Source organism: Bufo gargarizans, chromosome 9 (genome assembly GCF_014858855.1).
Source record: "Bufo gargarizans isolate SCDJY-AF-19 chromosome 9, ASM1485885v1, whole genome shotgun sequence".
NCBI lineage: Eukaryota > Metazoa > Chordata > Amphibia > Anura > Bufonidae > Bufo > Bufo gargarizans.
In genome coordinates, this window is record NC_058088.1 from 21792861 (window position 1) to 21815450 (window position 22590).

The 22590-nt window shown below is 46.1% G+C and overlaps 1 protein-coding gene across 4 annotated transcripts in view; it reads left to right on the top strand.

Annotated features, from left to right (window-relative positions):
* Positions 1–20927, top strand: part of DAXX (death domain associated protein) — a 39028-nt gene extending 18101 nt beyond the window's left edge. For all 4 annotated transcript variants that reach the window (XM_044306113.1, XM_044306111.1, XM_044306110.1 and 1 more), the window contains exons 3-8: positions 1677–2487; positions 11251–11399; positions 14910–15048; positions 16715–17882; positions 20214–20331; positions 20475–20927. In XM_044306113.1, the coding sequence (XP_044162048.1) occupies positions 1677–2487; positions 11251–11399; positions 14910–15048; positions 16715–17882; positions 20214–20331; positions 20475–20528 (2439 nt within the window). In that variant the 3' untranslated portion in view covers positions 20529–20927. The remainder of the gene's footprint in view (positions 1–1676; positions 2488–11250; positions 11400–14909; positions 15049–16714; positions 17883–20213; positions 20332–20474) is intronic.
* Positions 20928–22590: the final 1663 nt, after the last annotated feature.

The following is a 22590-nucleotide window of genomic DNA, read 5'->3' on the forward strand; positions in this document are numbered from 1 at the left end:
CAGAGGCGCAGCCTTCTGGAAATTACTCAAGGCTGGTCTGGGGCCTACATCTGACCCCCAGGCAGCCTTCACACACATCGGCACCCTGCGATCACATTTTCGGGGTGACTATGGGAGACAGAGGGAGTCCGCTCCCTCTGTCAGCACTTTACATGCGGCGGGCGCCATTGCCCGCCGCATGTAAAGTGTTAAACAGCCCGGATCGGAACTCCTGCCGCTCCAGGCTTTTTAGAGCAAAGCCACCGCTCTCATGTGAGAGCTGGGTCCCTGCTGCTTGGGGGGACTTTTCTACGGCGGCCGAGCCTAAGGCCCCATAGTGACCACCATAAAAAGGCATATGGGTGATCACTAAGGGGAGAAGCTAATTATCAACTGTTTAACCCCATCTGTTTAATTCTAGACCCGTTAATAAATCTTAATCAATTTTTTCTATATACACATTTCTTTTGTTAACTATTTTATACTTTGCTAGTCTCCTCCTTTATTATGATTATTATGCTACCAATCATCTATTTTTTTTTTTTTTTAGCTATTTCTAGATCACTATATTTTATAGATATTATCTTGCCTATTAATCTTTTCTCTCTATAGTTACGCTACCTTTGAATAACAGTAAACCATTATTAATAACCTAGAACAGACAGACAATAACACAAAGGCTGTATACCAACACCCTACCCATCAGACAGGTATAGTCGGCATACCTTACCATGGCAGCCTGGTGCACAATGAGACATGTAGGACCAGCTCTCTATCCAGAGGGACCTCAGAGCCAGTGAGCCTCAATTCTGCTTGATTTCTGCTTGATTTTAGTTTTCCGGTATTCCATCATAGGGGCTCAATACCAGAAAAAATACGCTTCAGTTTTTTCCCTATTTATTGTCAATGGGGACAAAACTGAATGGCATGCTCCAAAATGCATTCCGTTTAATTGTATTCCCATACCGGAGAGGGAACCGCAACATGTTGTAGCTTGCTTTCCATCCTGGGATGTGGAGCAAGACGGATCCGTCCTGACACACAATGTAAGTCAATGGGGACGGTTCCGTTTTCACTGACACAATCTGCCACCATAGAAAACAAATCCATTCTCCATTGACTTTCAATAGAGTTCATGACGGATCCGTCTTGGGTATGTTAAAGATAATACAATAATCTGTTCATAACTGATGAAGACGATCGTATTATCAGTAACGGAAGCGTTTTTGCTGAACCCTGCAGGATCCAGCAAAAACGCGCCAGTCTCATTATCATTGGGGTGACAAAAATTGAAAACTCTTTTTGTGGATGCCAGCTAACTCTTCTCTCACTGCCTCGGACGCCTGCAGAAAAGTCTTCAGTTTTCTAATTGTCCTAACATTATATTCAATAACCTCTCTATACTGTGTTGTCACGTGAACTCATTTGCATAAACTCGGGCATATGGGAAAGGCATGCAAATTGATGTTTCAGCTGAAAAACCAGGCAGATTCTGCTAAATGAAGAGAAAAAAAATAAAAAAATCGGGGTATTATATATTATCAGAAAAATTAAGTTATGGATTTTTTGAAAGGTGGGTAATAAAAAATAAATCACCATGTTCTAAAGGGCAAAATAGGCAGATTTAATGTATTTTTCGTGACTCTTTCCTTCGCCTCATTAAACTGTTTGTGACGTTCTCTGTCCTTTTCTTTCAGTTTGTGGAGTACTGCTCAAAATGGACTTTGGAGCACCCGGAGGTGATCTCCTTTCTTCAGGGAAGATACGTTAAGGCCAATCCCTCCTATCTCTCCTCTGTCGAATTCCGAAACACCCTGGGCCGCTGCCTCTCCCGAGTGCAAACCAAGCGATCGAAGATCTTTGTTTACATAAATGAACTGTGCACTGCCCTTAAGGCGAATTCACAGAAACGTAAGGTCAGCCTTCAGACACAAGCCATCCAGCCCGCTGCCACAGAGAAAGCAGACACGCCCAAAGAGAATGATGCGGAAGAAGAGGATGCGCCAGTAAAGAAAATCAGCTCCAAGCGTCAGATTCGCTACCTGGAGAACCTCCTTAGGACATACGCTCAGGAGATAAATAAGCTCCAGGAGAAAGAGCTGAGTCTGGAGGACCTTGAAGATGAGGACTCCTCCTACATCCAGGAGTCCAGACTCAAACGCAAATTGCTGCGCATATTTGACAAACTTTGTGAGCTAAAAGACTGCTCTAGCTTTACCGGCCGGGTTATAGAGCAGAGAATACTCTACAGGGGTACCCGTTATCCGGAAATCAACCGCCGCCTGGAAAAGTTCATCAATAGTAGCCGAGACCTCTTTCCCGATTATGGGGACATCCTCCGACTAGTTGAGCGGGCGAATGAGAAGCATAGCTTAGGACTGTCACGCAAGCAGATGCAAAGCATGTCTCAAGATGCCTTTAGGGAACTTGGTAACAAGCTCCAGGACAGGAGACATTTGGATATGATTTATAACTTTGGCTGCCACCTGACTGACCCCTATAAAAGTGGTGAGTGGGAATCTACGGCCGAGCACAATGCTGTATGCTTGGGCACAAAATATTTGGTGGTTTCCTCTTGGAGGTCTCGCTCACTTGCTCTTTACCATCTTGTCTTTTTCAGGCTGAAATTATTTATTTTTTACACCATTTGTAAATTGTATGTGGCTTGCAAATATTTAAAAATACCATGTTTCCCACACCATAAGACGCACCTAGGTTTAAAGGAGACTTTGGGGGTGTGGGGGAGGGGGGTGTGCGTCTTATGGTGCAGGAAATGCAGCAACCGCCTGATATCTGTGTTTGAGAAGGCCCACCACTCATGTGTAAGCCGCAGTGCTTATCCCCTAGGCCAGTGACATCACGACCATCTGTCTGTCACGTGGCCTGGGCAGAGCTCAGAAATAGTCGGGTAACCCCTTTAAAGTACCAGATAACTGATTCAGTGGAGTGGGGTCATTCTGGCATGTCGCTGCTGTACTGTGACAGGCGATTTCCGTATGCCTCATGAAATGGAACGTGTCACATGACTTCGGTAGGAAAGTCTCAAAGGGCAGACCTCCTCAGATCACTAGACAGAGAACACCAGCAGTCTTCAGGGTTTCTGCTGTTTGACCTTTACAGTTTTTTTTCAATTCAGGTAAGACTACTTTCACATTAGCGTTTTTTGCAGAATCGGCATGGAACTGCGAAAACGCTTCCGTTGTTACATAGTTAATACGGTTGTTACATAGTTAAATATTTAATACGGTTGAAAAAGACATACGCTTATGAAGTTCAACCAAGGGATCGGTGGGGAGACTCAGATTTCTACACATTTTCATAAGCATTTATGTTGTTTAGGCTACTTTCACACTGGCATTTCTGGGTTTGCTTGTGAGATCCGTTTCAGGGCTCAAACGGATTAGTTCGGCCCCAATGCATTCTGAATGGATAAGGATCCGTTCAGAATGCATCAATTTGGCTGTGTTTGGGCTCTGTTTTTTGCTTTTGCTCTTTTGCTTTTTTTTTGTGACAGTCCCTAAAATACAGCTTGCAGCGTTTTGGTGACCGTCTGACGATGCGGAGCCAAACGGATCCATCCTGACTTACAATGTAAGTCAATGGGGACGGATCTGGTTTTCATTGACACAATATGGTGCAATTGAAAACTGATCCGTCCCCCATTGATTTTCAATGTAAGTCAAGATTGATCCATTTTGACTTAGACTTTTTTTTGCATGAATAATGCAATCTGATCCATTATGAACAGATACAAGCGTTTGCATTATCTGTGCTGATCCGTCTGCAGATACAAGATGCATCCGCACCGAACGCAAGTGTGAAAGTAGCCTTACTTTCCAGAATTCATCTAAACCCTTTTTGAAACTGTCCACTGTTCCTGCTGTGACCACGTCCTGAGGAGTCTATCCCACAGATTCAGTTCACACAGTAAAGAAGCTTTGACGCTTCTGGAGACTAAACTTTTTCTTCTGTCAGAGGCAGCGCCCCCTTGTCTTTTGAGCACATTTTACATGGAACAGCTTTTCGCTGTATTTTTTGTATGGCCCATTTATATACTTGTACAGGTTAATCATGTCCCCCCTTAGACGTCTCTTCTCAAGACTAAATAAATTAAATTCTTTTAATCTTCATAACTTAGACCCTCCATGCCCCTTATCATTTTAGTCGCTCTCCTCTGTACTTTTTCCAGCTGCAGTGCATCCTTTCTATGGACTGGTGCCCAGAACTGGACTGCATATTCCAGATGAGGCCGCACCAGTGCTTTGTAAAGTGGTAGTATCACATCCCTGCCCCGCGAGTCCATGCCTCGTTTAATGCATGACAATATCCTGGTGGCCTTAGAAGCAGCTGATTGACATTGTGCTGTAATTTAATCTACCATCTAAAAGGACACCCAAATCCTTCTCTATAAGTGACTCTCCCAGTGTTACATCACCTAGGACATATGAAGCACGGAGATTATTACTACCAAGATGCAGAACTTTACATTTGTCCACATTGAACCTCATTTGCCAAGTTGATGCCCAATCACTCAGTGTCCAAGTCAGCTTGTAGTGTATGGACATCTTCACACAGCTTAGTGTCATCTGCAAACATCGATATGGCGCTATTAATCCCGTCCTTGATATCATTAATAAATTATAAAATAATAGAGGACCCAGCACTGAACATTGGGGTCACCACTTATAACCTGGGACCATCCTGAATAGGAATCATTGACCACAACTCTCTGGACACGGTCCTTCAGACAGTTTTAAATCCTATTACAAACTATACTTTCCAAGCCAATGGACCTTACTTTACTTATTAAACGTCTATGAGGGGCAGTATCAAAAGCCTTTGCAAAATCCTGAAACGCTACATCCACAGTCGCCCCTCTGTCCAGGCTACTACTCAACTCACTACACCCACAGCTGCCCCTCTGTCCAGGCAACTACTCACCTCACTACATTCACAGCCGCCCCTCTGTCCAGGCTACTACTCACCTCACTACATTCACAGCCGCCCCTCTGTCCAGGCTACTACTCACCTCACTACATTCACAGCCGCCCCTCTGTCCAGGCTACTACTGACCTCACTACATCCACAACCACCCCTCTGTCCAGGCAACCACTAACCTCACTACATCCACCACCGCCCCTCTGTTCAAGCTACCACTCACCTCACTACATCCACAGCCGACCCTCTGTCCAGGCTACTACTCACCTCACTACATCCAGAGCCGCCCCTCTGTCCAGGCTACTACTGACCTCACTACATCCACAGCCGCCCCTCTGTCCAGACTACTACTTACCTCACTACATCCACAGCCGCCCCTCTGTCCAGGCAACTACTCGCCTCACTACATCCACAGCCGCCCCTCTGTTCAAGCTACCACTCACCTCACTACATCCACAGCCGCCTTTCTGTCCAGGCTACTACTCACCTCACTACATCCACAGCCGCCTTTCTGTCCAGGCTACTACTCACCTCACTACATCCACAGCCGCCCCTCTGTCCAGGCTACTCACTCACCTCACTACATCCACAGCCGCCCCTCTGTTCAAGCAACCACTCACCTCTCTACATCCACAGCCGACCCTCTGTCCAGGCAACTACTCGCCTCACTACATCCACAGCCGCCCCTCTGTTCAAGCTACCACTCACCTCACTACATCCACAGCCGCCTTTCTGTCCAGGCTACTACTCACCTCACTACATCCACAGCCGCCCCTCTGTCCAGGCTACTCACTCACCTCACTACATCCACAGCCGCCCCTCTGTTCAAGCTACCACTCACCTCACTACATCCACAGCCGCCTTTCTGTCCAGGCTACTACTCACCTCACTACATCCACAGCCGCCCCTCTGTCCAGGCTACTCACTCACCTCACTACATCCACAGCCGCCCCTCTGTTCAAGCAACCACTCACCTCTCTACATCCACAGCCGACCCTCTGTCCAGGCTACTACTTACCTCACTACATCCACAGCCGCCTTTCTGTCCAGGCTACTCACTCACCTCACTACATCCACAGCCGCCCCTCTGTTCAAGCAAACACTCACCTCACTACATCCACAGCCGACCCTCTGTCCAGGCTACTACTTACCTCACTACATCCACAGCCGCCCCTCTGTCCAGGCTACCACTCACCTCACTACATCCACAGCCGCCCCTCTGTCCAGGCTACTACTCACCTCACTACATCCACAGCCGCCCCTCTGTCCAGGCTACTACTCACCTCACTACATCCACAGCCGCCCCTCTGTCCAGGCTACTACTCACCTCACTACATCCACAGCCGCCCCTCTGTCCAGGCTACTCACTCACCTCACTACATCCACAGCCGCCCCTCTGTTCAAGCAACCACTCGCCTCTCTACATCCACAGCCGACCCTCTGTCCAGGCTACTACTTACCTCACTACATCCACAGCCGCCTTTCTGTCCAGGCTACTCACTCACCTCACTACATCCACAGCCGCCCCTCTGTTCAAGCAACCACTCACCTCTCTACATCCACAGCCGCCCCTCTGTCCAGGCTACTACTCACCTCACTACATTCACAGCCGCCCCTCTGTCCAGGCTACTACTCACCTCACTACACCCACAGCCGCCCCTCTGTTCAGGCTACTACTGACCTCACTACATCCACAACCGCCCCTCTGTCCAGGCAACCACTAACCTCACTACATCCACCACCGCCCCTCTGTTCAAGCTACCACTCACCTCACTACATCCACAGCCGACCCTCTGTCCAGGCTACTACTCACCTCACTACATCCAGAGCCGCCCCTCTGTCCAGGCTACTACTGACCTCACTACATCCACAGCCGCCCCTCTGTCCAGACTACTACTTACCTCACTACATCCACAGCCGCCCCTCTGCCCAGGCAACTACTCGCCTCACTACATCCACAGCCGCCCCTCTGTTCAAGCTACCACTCACCTCACTACATCCACAGCCGCCCCTCTGTCCAGGCTTCTACTGACCTCACTACATCCACAGCCGCCCCTCTGTCCAGGCAACTACTCGCCTCACTACATCCACAGCCGCCCCTCTGTCCAGGCAACTACTCGCCTCACTACATCCACAGCCACCCCTCTGTCCAGGCTACCACTCACCTCACTACATCCACAGCCGCCTTTCTGTCCAGGCTACTACTCACCTCACTACATCCACAGCCGCCTTTCTGTCCAGGCTACTCACTCACCTCACTACATCCACAGCCGACCCTCTGTCCAGGCTACTACTTACCTCACTACATCCACAGCCGCCCCTCTGTCCAGGCTACTCACTCACCTCACTACATCCACAGCCGCCCCTCTGTTCAAGCAAACACTCACCTCACTACATCCACAGCCGACCCTCTGTCCAGGCTACCACTCGCCTCCTAATAAAAACAAATCAGGTTAGTCTGACAACTTCTGTCCTTGGTAAACCCATGCTGGTTATCACTTATAATATTATTAGTCACGTACTCCTGTATATAGTCCCTTAAGATTCCTTCAAACATTTTTCCCACAACAGAAGTTAAACTAACTGGTCTATAATTACCTGTGGAGGACCTTGATCTTTTTTTTGAGTATGGGCACCACGTTTGCCTTTGTGCTAATCACTTGGCACTGTACTAGTCCCTAGAGAATCCTTAAAAATTATAAACAGGGGCACAGCAATGACTGAACTGAGCTCTTTAAGCACTCTTGGGTGTACGCTATCTGGACCCGGAGCCTTATTTACTTTTACCCTATTTAACTTCTCTTGGACCATATCTACAGTTGGTACAGCCAGTGATATACTCAATTGGCTAACAGCCCCGACGCCACAGATATCCGCTCCTTTCTCTTTAGTATATACAGAGCTAATAACCCCGTTTATTTTAGTTTAGTAACTCTGCCTTTTCCTTATCTTCAGTGTATTGTCTTCTATAGCCATGATGGATCCGTCATCAACACCATTGAAAGTCAATGGGGACGGATACGTTTTCTATTGTGTCAGAGAAAACGGATCCGTCCCCATTGACTTGCATCACATTGGATCCATCTTGCTCCGCACCACATTGCGGACTGAAAAATGCTACTTGCAGCGTTATTCTGTCTGCGATGGGAGCAGAACGGAATGCGTTTTGGAGCATTCCGTTTTTCGTTCAGTTTTGTCCCTATTGACAATGAATTGGGAAAAAACTGAAGCGTTTTCTTCCGCTATTGAGATCCTATGACTGATCTCAATAGCGGAACTGAAAACGCTAGTGTGAAAGTAGCCTTACATGTATTGTGCGAATCGAGCTTTGGATCCTCGATCCGGAGTCTATTTCTTCAAAACTTTGTTTTAATGCTGTACAGAGACGAGTCTCCGTACAGCATTAAAATGTATGGGCTCCAGCGAGGCAAAGTGAGTTATTCCAAAAGTCTTGCGGGACTTCAGTCAACAACTTCGGGATTTGATTTTTCAACTTTAAAACCATTTTAAAACTGACTGGTTCCCTGGTATCAAAGCCGACTTCAGATCCTTGTTTTAAAGGGATTCTGTCACCTGGATTTTAGCTACTGAGATTTTCACATCACTACATCAGTCTCCATGATTTAGTTTAAAATATTCTAGTCCTACCCCCATCGTCTTGTCATTTCGGGTAAAAACCGCTTTTATTAATATGCAAATTACCTCTATAAGGAGCCCAAGGGGATGTTCCTCTGTCCGTTGGAGCCCAGCCTCGCCCCTCTTTTAATTATTCTCTCCTCGCTTATTTATTATTTTTTCCAGTAATCTCGCGCAAGCGCCCTGGTTACACTGGTCTGGGCCCGCACAGTGTCCTGTCAGGTGAACTCGCGCCACTCCACTCTTCCTTTCCGGGTCGAGCAAAGTGCGCAGACAGCCGGCACATGCGCGATTGCTCACGTGAAGCTGCTGCCAGGGCAGCGCACGAGCCCGGACCAGTGTAACCAGGGCACATGCACGAGATTACAGCGCACTGGAAAAAATTAATAAAAAAATAAGCAAGGAGAGGAGTGAATAATTAAGAGGGGTGGTGCTGGGCTCCGAGATAATGGGCGCGGCTGGGCTCCAACGGACAGCGGAACGTCCCCTTGGGCTCCTTAGAGGTAAAAGGCATATTAATAAAAGCGATTTTTACCCGAAATGACGAGACGATGGGGGTAAGACGAGTATATTTTAAACTAAATTGTGGAGACTGATGTAGTGATGTAAAAATCTAAATCCAGGTGATCCCTTTAAAGTTGAAAAATATGATCTAATACCGAAGTCCCGCGAGACATTAGGAATAACTCACTTTGCCTCTCTGGAGCCCATACATTTTAATGCTGTACGGAGACCCATCTCCGTACAGCAGTAAAATGAAGTTTTGAACCAATGGACTTGAGATCTAGAATCCGAAGGTTGATTCGCTTGACCTTCCTGTCTAATTCACATAGATTTTTATTCAGGTGAATCATGGCTATTTTTCTTTTGTTAATCCGAGGCTCGGTTCCTGAGTTACAGTACTTTTTCTAAATATGCAAATTAGGCCTTCGGTGCAATGGGTCGTCTCCATTGCTGCTGTTGCACCCAAAGGCCTAATTTGCACATTTAGAAAAAGCATCATAACTTGGGAACCGAGCCTCGGATCAACAAAAGAAAACGCATCATTTTAATCAGGTGAACGACCGCGATGTGTCTGTGCAAACAGCTGGATAAGGAGGTCGCTGGTGACAGGTTCCCTTTAAGTAGCTGGTAAACCCAGTGACTGCTTGTTAAGTGAAGCTGGTGTCCCAGAATGAGAAGTTATTGCTCCTCCGCAGGATAAGTGTCTGGTCAGTGGTGTTTGACCACTGGGAACCCCGACAGATCACCAACATAGGGGTCCTGTGTCCCACGTTTAAATGGCGCACTGGTTGAGCTTGTGCTTGGCTAGTTCATTCAACCTCTATGGGTCTGCCGGAGGTAGCCGAGCTCTATACGTCACCATCTTCTGCAGTTCCATAGGCTTTAAATGGAGCAGCACTCCAAATAGGGGACATTCTTGTGATCGCTGGTGGTCTCAGCAGTCGTACACCAGCACTAATATGTGGATAGATGTGCAGACTGCTGTCAGTATGTGTCTGTTTTAGGCTACTTTCCCACTAGCGTTTCTATTTTCCGGTATTAAGTTCCATCATAGGGTCTCAATACCGGAGAAAAACGCCTCAGTTTTTGTCCCCATTCATTGTCAATGGGGACAAAACTTAACTGAACAGAGCGGAGTGCTCCAAAATGCATTCCGTTCCGTTCTCATACCGGAGAGCATCATGCTGCAGTTTTCTTTCAGTCATAGGATGCGGAGCAAAACGGATCCGTCATGACCCACAATGCAAGTCAATAGGGGCTGATCCATTTTCTCTGACGCAATAGAAAATGGATCAGTCTCCCATTGACTTGAGTTCATGACTGATCCGTCTTGGCTATATTAAAGATAATACAACCCGGATCCATTCTTAACGGATGCAGATGGTTGTATTATCGGTAACGGAAGCGCTTTTGCTGAACCCTGCCGGATCCAGCAAAAACGCTAGTGTGAAAGTATCCTTACGCCACCTGCACACAGGTGTGGCTGTTTTTCAGAAATTTCCGGGCAGACTTCTATGCATGCACTAAAACCACATGTGTTAATTGAGCATTTTTGTTCAGATTTGATCGGGGTTTGCAACAGATTTCACCCTTTCGTTAAAAAGTGTGAAATCCACTCAAAATAAGCGGACAAAGAGCTGACAGGCTGTGAAAATCCACACGGCAGGTCAGTTTCCGATGGAACGAACAAGCCGAGTGTACGTGAGATTTGGGAAATATCATACACTCTGCTAATACTGTATTACGCTGCGTTTTTCCATGCGTAATCTGCAAAGTGTGCAGGTAGCCTCAGGCCTCATTCACTTGAATGGGTCTGCAATCTGTAGCTGCGGTGCGAAACGGAGGCACTACGGAGTGTTCTATCTATTTTTTTACAGTGCATACGGATCACAGACCCATTTAAGTTGAATGGGTCTCAATCCGTCCCGGCCGCCGCACAAATGTTGCCTGTGCATTGGGGACCGCAAATTTCTGTCCCCAACGCACAGAACAGCTGTGTGCATGAGACCTTAGGCTGCGTTTAGCCCCCTGTGGGGCTTTCTGGCAGGGTTATATGGTTGAATACCGAAAAACCGTATTGAGATGTATACTGTGATAGAGTCCAAGCCTCCATCTTAGAACTCTGACCTGTTTCCATCCCTTTCTGTCTTTTTCTGTCTCATTAACACTTAATACATGTAAACTTTCTTGCAGTTAATGATCCTGCTCAGCAAGACACAAGTTTGGCGCGGCGTCTGCGTGAAAACCGTAATACGGCAATGTGTCGCCTGGATGATGTGATCAAAAAGTATGCACGATTGCAGGATGACGACGAGGACGGTTACAGGAAGAAAACTAGAAGGGTATGTGACCTGTTTAGGAGCGTTAAAATAAAATAAACTTTAATGGTATTACTGGTTTAAAACTTGCGGATGTGTTGCCCCAAATTTCACTTGTGTAAAAAAACTGGCTTCAAGAGGCGCGGACACTGTGCGGCTGGATGGAGCAATAAATCACCACGCAGTGAATGTTTCTGAACCAAAAAGTATGTTGGAGCACACTGACACACGGCTCCAACCCTCCTGTCTGAAGGCCAGCTCACAGGAGCCACTGGTATGCCTTCAGACCATTATCCCAGAGAATTGAACGAGTAACCTCCCTAGGATTCGCAACTATAAGTCTCAATGTTGCTTAAAGTCTGGCATCTAGTATGGCCAGTACTGTGGATCTATACCAGGTTTTAGGATAAGATGAAATGCACACGGCTCAACGCGTTTTTGTGCTCTTATTGTTAGCACTTCGTCAGGAGCCATACACAGGAGACCTTGTTCACATAATGTCCCTGCCTGAGAGTAACTAGCGCCGATACTTCCACCGGAGTATCATAGTTACTTTCAGGCAGGGATAATATGCGAACAAGTTCAACAGTTCAGATGTATTGTGCTGCATGGAAACAGGGATCAGACCCTGTAATGTTGAAGTCCCAGAGTGGGACAAATAATAGTGAAAAAAAGTAAATAAAATTAAAGTTTTACAAAAAAAAATTAAGTTTCAAGTAAAAAAAAAAAAAGCGTCCTTTTTCCCAAAATAAAGTAAAAACAATTTGTAAAAAATAGGGGAAAAAAGAAAAGTATACATATTGGGTATCGCTGCGTCTGTACTGACCAGCTCTATAAAAAAAATCACATGACCTAACCCCTCAGGTGAAAATCACAGAAATAAGATAATAATGCACTTAGTAAAGTAGATGCAAGCATTATATATGGACAAAGTCCTGACTCTGATAATATCTGAGACACTTAACCAATATATTTTGATCAAAACACATCTCAGGTGAACACAAATAAATAAAATAAAAACTGTGCTAAAAAGCAATTTTTTTGTCACCTTACATCACTAAAAGCAATACCAAGCAATCAAAAAGGTGTATGCCCGACAAAACAGTATCAATGTAAGTCACCTCATCCCGCAAAAAATGAGCCCCCACCTAAAACAATCGCCCAAAAAATAAAAATAACTATGGCTCAGAATATGGAGACAATTAAATTATTATTTTTTTTAAATGCTGTTATTGTGTAAAACTTAAGTAAAAAAAAAAAAAAAGTTATATACATATTGGGTATCGCCGCGTCCGTAATAACCTGCTCTATAAAAATATCACATGACCTAAACCCTCAGGTGAATACTGTAAAAAATATATATATATATATATATATATATATATATATATATATATATATATATATATATATATATATATATATAGTGCAAAAGCCATTTTTTGTCACCTTACATCACAAAGTGTAATGGCAAGCAATCAAAAAGTCATATGCACCCTATAATAGTACCAATCACACCGTCATCTCATCCCGAAAAAAATTAGCTCCTACATAAGACAGTCGCCCAAAAAATTAATAAAACTATGGCTTTCAGAATGTGGAGACACAAAAAAAATTTTTTTTTTTTAAAGAGCTTTATGTAAAACTGAAACAAACAACCAAAAACAAGTACTGATATTTGGTATTGTCGCGTCCGTAACAACCTGCTCTATAAAAATACCACATGATCTAACCTGTCAGATGAATGCTATTTTTTGTTACCTTGCCTCACAAAAAGTGTAATATAGAGCAACCAAAAATCAAATGTACCCTAAAATAGTACCAACAAAACTGACACCTTATCCTGTAGTTTCAAAAATGGGGTCACTTTTTTTTTTTTTTGTAGTTTCTACTCTAGGGGTGCATCAGGGGTGCATCAATGGGACATGGCAGCTTAAACTTGTCCCAGTGAAATGTGCCTTCCAAAAAAACGTATAGCGTTCCTTTCCTTCTGCGCCCTGAAGTGTGCCCTTACAGCAGTTTACGGCCACATATGGGGTGTTTCTGTAAACTACAGATTTAGAGCCATAAATATTGAGTTTTGTTTGGCTGTTAACCCTTGCTTTGTATCTGGAAAAAATGGATTAAAGTGGAAAATCTGCCAAAAAATGTTCTCTATTTTCAGTTTTAAATACCTTGAGGGGTGTAGTTTCTAAAATGGGGTAATTTTTGGGTTGTTTCTATTATGTAGGCCCCACAAAGTGACTTCAGACCTGAAATGGTCTTGAAAAAGTGGGTTTTGGACATTTTCTGAAAAATTTAAAGATTTGTTTCTAAACTTCTAAGGGTACTTTCACACTTGCGGCAGGACGGATCCGACAGGCTGTTCACCATGTCGGATCCGTCCTGCGGCTATTTCGCCGGACCGCCGCTTCGTCCCCATTGACTATAATTGGGACGGGGGCAGAGCTACGGCGCAGCATGGCGGTGCATGGTGAAAGGCTGCCGGACTAAAATTACTGCATGTCAGGCTTTTTAGTCCGGCGGCTTTCACGGTGCTGCGCCGGAGCTCCGCCCCCCGTCCCCATTATAGTCAATGGGGACGAAGCGGCGGCACGGCGAAATAGCCGCAGGACGGATCCGACAAGGTGAACAGCCTGTCGGATCCATCCGGCCGCAAGTGTGAAAGTACCCTTAGCCTTGTAACGTCCCCCAAAAAATAAAATGGCATTCACAAAATGATCTAAACATGAAGTAGACATATGGGGACTGTAAAGTAATTATTTTCTGAGGTATTACTTTCTATTATAAAAGTAGAGAAATTTGCAAATTTAGATTAGAAATAAAAATTATTTTTTTTTTGACTCGCTTTTACCACTGTCATGAAGTACAATACATGATGAGAAAACTGTCTCAGAATGGCTTGGATAAGTAAAAGCGTTTTAAAGTTATCACCACATAAAGTGACATTGGTCAGATTTGCAAAAAATGGCCAAGTCCTTAAGGTGAAATATGGCAGGGTCCTTAAGGGGTTAAACCAGTGATGCCAATAAAGTTTGTTTATTTTATTTTAACGCCCCTATCAGGCTTAGGTTAAATTGATTATTGTGTAAGGGACATGGACCACTATACTAGCATTCCGTTAGAAAGGGTATGTGACCTGCCAACCAATTTCATGGAGTGTTTTTACCCATTTCTTACTTTTTTTTTTTTTTTCTTCTTACTTTTCACATGACCTTTTTTCATTCTAGCAGCAGAAGCCGCAATCCCCCTATACAAGCCTATATGGTACCAGCCGTCCGCTGCCCGGACATGCGGGTGGTTGTAATGTTTTACAGATAGAGCAGTGGTCTTCAACCTGTGGTTCTCTAGCTGTTAAAAAATAAAAAATAAATAAAAAATACAACTCCCAGCCTGGCCAGACCACCGTTGGGAATTGTAGTTTGGCAACGTCTGGAGAGCCTCAGGCTGGAGACCACTGGTATAAAGTAGATTTACAGCCTAAAGAAGGTTAGTCTTATATTACAGCAACATTTTCCTATTCTCCATGGACAGGGATCTGAAAGGATTCGACAGTCGTCATCGGGGTCAGAAGAGGAAGAAGAGGAGTCACAAGATTCTGAGACTGATATTGAGGAAGAACTGGAGGAAAGTAATAAAATGCCGGAGAGTGAGGAGGGGGAGAATGAGGAAGGTGAGGCGCTGGATGGTGACGTTAAACACTCCTTATCCGTTAAAGCTCTGGTCATACGATGCGTCCAGTTTCTGTACTGGGTAGACCAGTGCTGTTCACCACGCTGCTATGTCAGAACTGTCCTGGGACAGAATTGTGGACATATATCCTAGCATTTCTAAAAGAAGACTCCTGGAACCCCCACTAATCAACCTTTTTGAAGAGACCGTAGCTTACCTGCTTGACTTCGACATCGCATCTGTGAGCAGGTATAATCACTGCTCCTCCCAGTCCCCGTTCACTGCAACGGGAAGGAGCAGAACTGTGTTCTCTTCAAACAGCCGATGGGCAGGGGTGCCAGGAGTCGGACCGACGCGGCTCTATTGATTGCCTACAGGTCATACTTGTATGTAAGTGATCAACCCCTTTAAGGTGACTGTCCATCCAGGAGCATAAAAATGATATGCAAGTCTGTAACTACAGGGGATGATTGTCTGCCATCTTCCTCAGATCTTGCTCTTTAGTTGCTTTTTAGCTCGGCCCCATTAGGGCAGAGCTGTAATCTATGGCTACAGTTTAGCCGCAGTGCCTAGGGGGAGACTGAGGTGGGCTGAGACACACCCCCTGTCTCAATATTGGTTCACGCTGATGCTCACTCCCTGCTGATTGGCTGCTGTGTGTAAAGGGGCGGAGAGCAGATCGCCTTTGCGCTAGGAGCAGAATGATACAGATTGCTAAACCAATGAGAAAAAGATGATTATCAGATAATTGCCACAAAGATACAGAGGAAATAAAGTATTGATATCTGAACGCTGGGAAACATAACGATCCCGAGACTGGAGCTTCTCTAAATGGAGGGGTAGTGCACATGCCAGTCTACCATTCCTTTCAGAGAGGGGAATTGGGACCCTCGTTTTCAGGATCGCTGGGGGTCCCAGCATTCAGACACCCCGCAATAAGATATTTATCCCCTGTTCTATGGATAGAGAATAAATCCTTTTTGTGGGATAATCCCCTTAAATGGGTTGTCCACTTTATTTATATTGATATCCTCAAAATAGGTAGTTAATAGCAGATCGGCGGGGGGTGCCAGGAGTCGGATCCTCACCAATCTGATATTGATGACCTACCCTGAAGATAGGCCATCAATATAAATAAAGCTGGCAACCCCTTTAAATTTACAAAAGTGTAAAAAAAATAATAATGAAAAATTTTGTATTTGTTTTATAAGGTTTTCCGAGACTTTAATACTGATGACTGGATAGGTCATCAGTATCTGATCGGTGGGGGTCAGACGCCCAGGACCCCCACAATCAGCGGTTTACGAAGACACTAGCGCTACTGTTAGCATGCGGCCTGATCACCATACACAGCGCTCTACATTGTATAGTGGTTGTGCTTGGTATCGCGCTCAGCTCCATTCACTTAGTTAGGGCTGAGCTGCACCGAGGCCACGTGACCGATAAACGTGTCATCAGTGTCCTAGGAAATGATACGAGAAGGCAGCGGCGCTACTGCGAGCACCAGTGCCTTCTCAGCTTGTCGGCGGTGGTCCCAGATGTCTGACCCGAGGATACGTCATCAGTATAGAAGTCTCGCTTAACCTCTTTAATAAAATGTGAGGTTAACCCAAGAAATGTGGTTTTATTACATACATTTTTTTTGTATTCCTTTCTTTCCTATTTAGAGGAGATTCCTGCTGAGCAAGAAAATGAAGCCGACCAGAAGATGGATATGGCGTCCGTTGGTGAGGGGGATGTGGAAAAAGACAAAGGAGGCAGTGAGGATAACGACAATGCAATGGATGAACAGGAAGAAGCAACAGAACAGGAATCTTCTCCAGTATCTACATCTTCTTCCCATGATAAAGACTCTTCGAATACACCCATGGAGTCAGAGGTGGAGGCGCAGCTTTCAGTTTCTCCCGACCTCCCAGCAAGCAATGACAGCCCTGCAAAAGCAGAGTCTGATGATGAGCAAAGTGAAGAGCAGGAGGCCTGTGTCACCACCACTAACGCTGGAGGTCAGGTGGAGGAGGATGATGAAGAACACAATAACCTGGTGCTAAGTCCTGTGGACGATGGGTTAAAGGAAGTGAACCAAGATGCAGATGAGTTTTTGAATTGCAAAGAGAATACTGAACAGCAGAAAAGCACTGAAGAGTGTTTATTGTCCGATATGCCGATGTCATCAGTGGAAAAAGACAACTCTGAACAAGATGGTGAAGACGGCACAGAACCTAGAGATGATCTGTCGTGTGAGGGAGATGATGGGGGGATTGGTAGTGATCCACCCGGGTCTCCTGTGCTCCAAGAAGAAAGTTGCACAGAAGAGCCTAGTGAGAGAAGGGCGAGTATAGACAGTGAAGACGCGAGTGTGGAAGAGAAGCCAGTCTGTACAGATACCGCCGGAAATGATGATGATGATGATGATGATGATGACGACGATGATCCTGCAGATGACTCGGCAACCAGTGGAGATGAGATAACTTTAGATAGTCCAGTGGTGGAGCATCAAGATGCCGATACCAATGTCCACACGGAGGCAGGTCATCTGGATAAGTGTGAAACTGAAACAAACTGTGAATTGTCACCCTTTGGGAGCAGCAATGGAGTACACGTGGCCACGGAGGCGCGAAGCATATCATTAAATCGCTTGAAACTTAAAAATAAGGTGACCCACAGAGACTCTTATAAGCCTAAAAATACAGAAGAAGACAGTCCCCGGCCTAACAGGAAAAGGAAAAACATGTCCTCTGAGAACTGTACTAAGAATAACGGGCTAACAAGGTACAATGGAAAAGAATATACAAAGGACCTCCGAGAGAGAAACTGCAAAAGAGCCAAGATAGACTGGTGAGAATCATGTGACAGGCTGAGGTTTAAAGGGCTTGTGTGGGATAGAAGAAGATGGCTGCTTTCCTCCAGAAGCAGCACCACACAAGTCCCATAGGTTGTCTAGTAGTGCAGCTCGGCTCCACTGAATGAGCTGTAATACCAGCCATAACGTGGACACATCGCCGGTCTAAAGGAGCTGGTAATTATATATACTAGACATGGACCCCCAACTGTACACACAAACGCCGAGGGCCACATGTGCCTAAACACATCACTGTTTCCGGCAGAGGATCAGCGACCTTCACCACTCCAGTTTCTGTCAAACTACAACTCCCAGTATGCACTATAGACTTCTGTTGGAGTCCTGAGATGTGTGGTAACACAACATCTGGAGTGCCGGAGGTTGCTGACCCTTGCTGTACAGTGGAAGCAAGTATGGACCAGTCCTATTCATTGAATGCATTTCCTGGCGTTGACTTTGTCCAAAAAATGATGCTGTTAATGACTCTGGGAATAATCAGATATTGAGATGCACAGAGGAAATGAATTCCTTCTGCTGGGTGGTGCGTGCATACCCGTTCAGCTGGTGCCTGCAGCATCGCCTTCATGTGGTGGACCTGGATCTAGGCTGCTGCTTCCCACGCAGTGGAGACACATGATCGAGCCTGGAGGACTGTGACACTTTAAGGGGTTATCTAAACCCTATATTGCCCCAGCCCCTCATACTGGTCATACTTAACTTGCTCCCCGGCACCTGCGTTGCTACTGACGGCCGCCACGGCATCTCCCCGTCGCACAAATAAAAACATACGGGGGAGGGGGGGGCAGCCAATAGCTGTCCGTGACGGGGAGGAACCTTCCTAGCATCACCCGCCGTGTGGGCATCAGAAGTGACACAGGGGAGCAAGGTAGGTACAACCTATGTGAGGAGGCATTATAGGGTTTGGAGAACCCCTTTAAACGCTGTCTGGTTTGGAGAAACCACTTGCAGATACCCTTAGGCCTGGGGTCCAGAGTGTTTGTAGCTCTACTGATGGTATAACTATGGCGCACCAGCTGCAGTCCACAGGGATACATGGAGCTGTCAAAATCAGTCAGTAGTGCTACAAGTAGTCCCTGTAGCCCAGGCCTGAATGCATACACCAGGGTTGGCCCACAGGATAGCCAGGGGGGCCCAAGCTCAAATGAATAGGTTCCAGGATACAAGTTGAGGGGGATGATGGGGGTTCTTGCTGCTGGAAGCATCTTATGATCAACGTCTGTACTCTGCTCGACTGGCCTAGCTATTAGAGGGGGTTTCATATATTTGTAAATCCTTTTAATCCGACATCCAATAACCTAGAAAGTCTGATAATCCGGCACATGTTACCAGCACCGAACCTAGAGTATAATGTTGAATTTCACAAGGCTAGAATAAAGACTGAACAAAGAGAAGCAAGTCAGGAACTGTAGATAAAAGGGTTAGTTCTCCAAAGTTCTCCAGTTGTACAGGTTATATGATGTCTAATAGTCCGGCACTGATCAGGTCTGGTGGAGTCTGGATTATAGGGGCATCTATGACGTTTAATAGTCCAGCACTGATCGAGTCTGTATTATATGGATATCTGTGACGTCTAATAGTCTGGCACTGATCAGGTCTGAATTATAGGGATATCTGTGACCTCTAATAGTCCGGCACTGATTAGGTCTGATGTAGTCTAGATTATAGGGATATCTGTGACCTCTAATAGTCCGGCACTGATTAGGTCTGATGTAGTCTAGATTATAGGGATATCTGTGACCTCTAATAGTCCGGCACTGATTAGGTCTGATGTAGTCTAGATTATAGGGATATCTGTGACGTCTAATAGTCCGGCACTGATCGAGTCTGTATTATAGGGATATCTGTGACGTCTAATAGTCTGGCACTGATCAGGTCTGAATTATATGGATATCTGTAACGTCTAATAGTCCGGCACTGATCAGGTCTGGTGGAGTCTGGATTATAGGGATATCTGTGACCTCTAATAGTCCGGCACTGATCAGGTCTAGATTATAGGGATATCTGTGACATCTAATAGTCCGGCACTGATCAAGTCTGGCGGAGTCTGAATTATAGGGATATCTGTGACATCTAATAGTCCGGCACTGATCGAGTCTGTATTATATGGATATCTGTGACGTCTAATAGTCTGGCACTGATCAGGTCTGAATTATAGGGATATCTGTGACGTCTAATAGTCCGGCACTGAGCAGTTCTGGTGGAGTCTGAATTATAGGGACGTGTCTTTTGATGTTTTCTCCTGTTTGGCACACGACTGAATGAATAAGGATATATTAGTACTGACTTTGTGTCTTTGTCCCCGGCAGCTCGTACACTTCTCTCTCTAGCTCCTCCGACTCAGATAGCGATATTGAGGAGGGCGACACTCCGGGCCTGATGATGACCTGCAGCCCACGGGAGACCCCATCCAAGCCAAACAAGAAGGTGAGCAATAGGGGGCGGCCGAGCCCGGGACGGATATTATCATTGTTTCCCAATAATTCTTACTAATATGTCCCTTTCTCTCTCCTCCCGTCTCCCGTATTTGGTCTCCATCTCCGTCCCCTGCATTTCTTCCATTTCTCCAGTCTCATGTCTCCACGCAGTATGACCCGGATGAAGTTATTGTCCTCTCTGATTGACCCCCTTGTACAGTAGATCGGAGGCCGGCGTCTGGGACCATTGTTGTGTGTTGTGTCTGGATATTAGAGGAGTAGCAGCAGCCGCTGAACGCTAACCGTATGGAAGCCGGCAGGTGTTTTGGGGTTTAGGCGTGATTGACTCGGAGTGTGCACATGCTCCCCGTGGTAGGTAGTTAGGTCTGGGAGCTCAGGGTATGGATGCCTGGAGTCATCGTGTTCGGGTGTTAGCAGATGGCTCTCTGGAGAAGAGTGCATTACGTTTTTGACTGGACACGACACTTGAATCTTTTAACTATCTCCCTGGGTTTTGGATATCTGCTCTGGTATATTACCTTCTTTACATTTCTTTTGTAAAAAAAAAAAAAAAAAAAACTTTCAGAATAAATCTTTCTTTTATTACACTTGTCTGCTGTCTTTTGCGCTCTGAGTTCGGTGTCGTATCCTTTGGAAAATATCTGCTGTCCTCAGGGTACGGCCGCACGTGGTGTGAACGCTGCAGATTTTCCACAGTGGAAATGTGTGGGGGGAAATCTGCAGCACGTCATCCTCACACTGCGTACGGCAGCCATTACCAACAGTCCGGCTGAAGTACCTCACACACTATGTGCATCATCTGTCCCAGCGGACACTGGGATGCTGCGGAAGCATTGGTGTCCTCCCAGTTTATAATGAAGTGATGAAAGTCCTGGTCCCGGTTCTGCCGTCCCTTCCTACGTGGCGTAACCAGTCATGGCTGAATGGTTGCATCCTGATCACTGGAGGACATGGCCGCAGAGCCTTTATCTCCTCCAACTGCTGCTGAGTATGCAGGTCTTAGAGCTCGTCCCTGTAATCGCCATGACGATCGGTCGCAGCAGTCTGTACTGGTGCCAGTGTGATCTGTGCAGGTGTGACAGTGACCGCCATCTGCACAACGTATAAGTGGGTTCAGACTTGATGTGGAGTGTGGCCAGTTCTAGGCTCATTCCACACGGCCCCCATTCACCCATCTGAGGCCTCTGTGTACATCTACACCTTCAGGGTCCATTCACACATCCGTGTGTGTTTTGCGCATCCGCAAAACACGGACACCAGCAATGTGCGTTCCGCATTTTGCGGATCGCACATCGCCGGCATAATTCCGTTCTGCATAATGCGGAACGGAATTGCAGATGGGTGAATGGGGCCTTATTCTGCTGTCCGTCCGTCCATTCAGTCTATTCTCTGGCACAATTGATCCAGAGGAAGGCAAAAAAAACTCTCTCCATGAGGCAAAAGACAATTTCCTCATCTTAGGGGAAAAATGACTGTAGAACAGAAAAGTCCCAGGTTGGAGAAAACTTCTTTAACCCCTTCCCGACACATGACGTACTATTACGTCATGGAAGCTACTGCGTTCCCGCAATTTGACGTAACAGTACGTCATGGTGATTGGTCGGGCACTGGAGCCGCTTACCGCGACATAGAAGGGGTTTGTGTCGGGCGAGGGAGCGCATAGGGTCCCTGCACTGCTGTGGCGGGGACTCTGTGTCAGGAGGCAGCCCAATGCCGTGCAGAGGCTGCCCAATTCCTTGCACGGCATCGGGACCTGCCTTCTACAGGTGCCCAGGAGATCCAGCCTCAGGCCCGTCTCCTAGGCAACTTGTTAGTGTATGACTCGGTGTAATACACTAACTGGCAATGCATTACAATACAGATGTATTGTAATGCATTGCAGAGGGCATCAGACCCCCAGAAGTGAACGTCAGAAATAAAGAAGAAAAAAAAAGTAAAACAAAGTGTTTTTTTAACCACTCCAGGACCGCCGTACGCAGGATTGCGTCCTGCCGGCGGCCCTGCTCTTCTGGGTGGACGCATATACGCGTCCTCCCGCGAGAGCCGAGATTTCCTGTGAACGCGCGCACACAGGCGCGCGCGCTCACAGGAACGGAAGGTAAGCGAGTGGATCTCCAGCATGCCAGCGGCGATCGTTCGCTGGCAGGCTGGAGATCCGAATTTATTAACCCCTAACAGGTATATTAGACGCTGTTTTGATAACAGCGTCTAATATACCTCCTACCTGGTCCTCTGGTGGTCCCTTTTG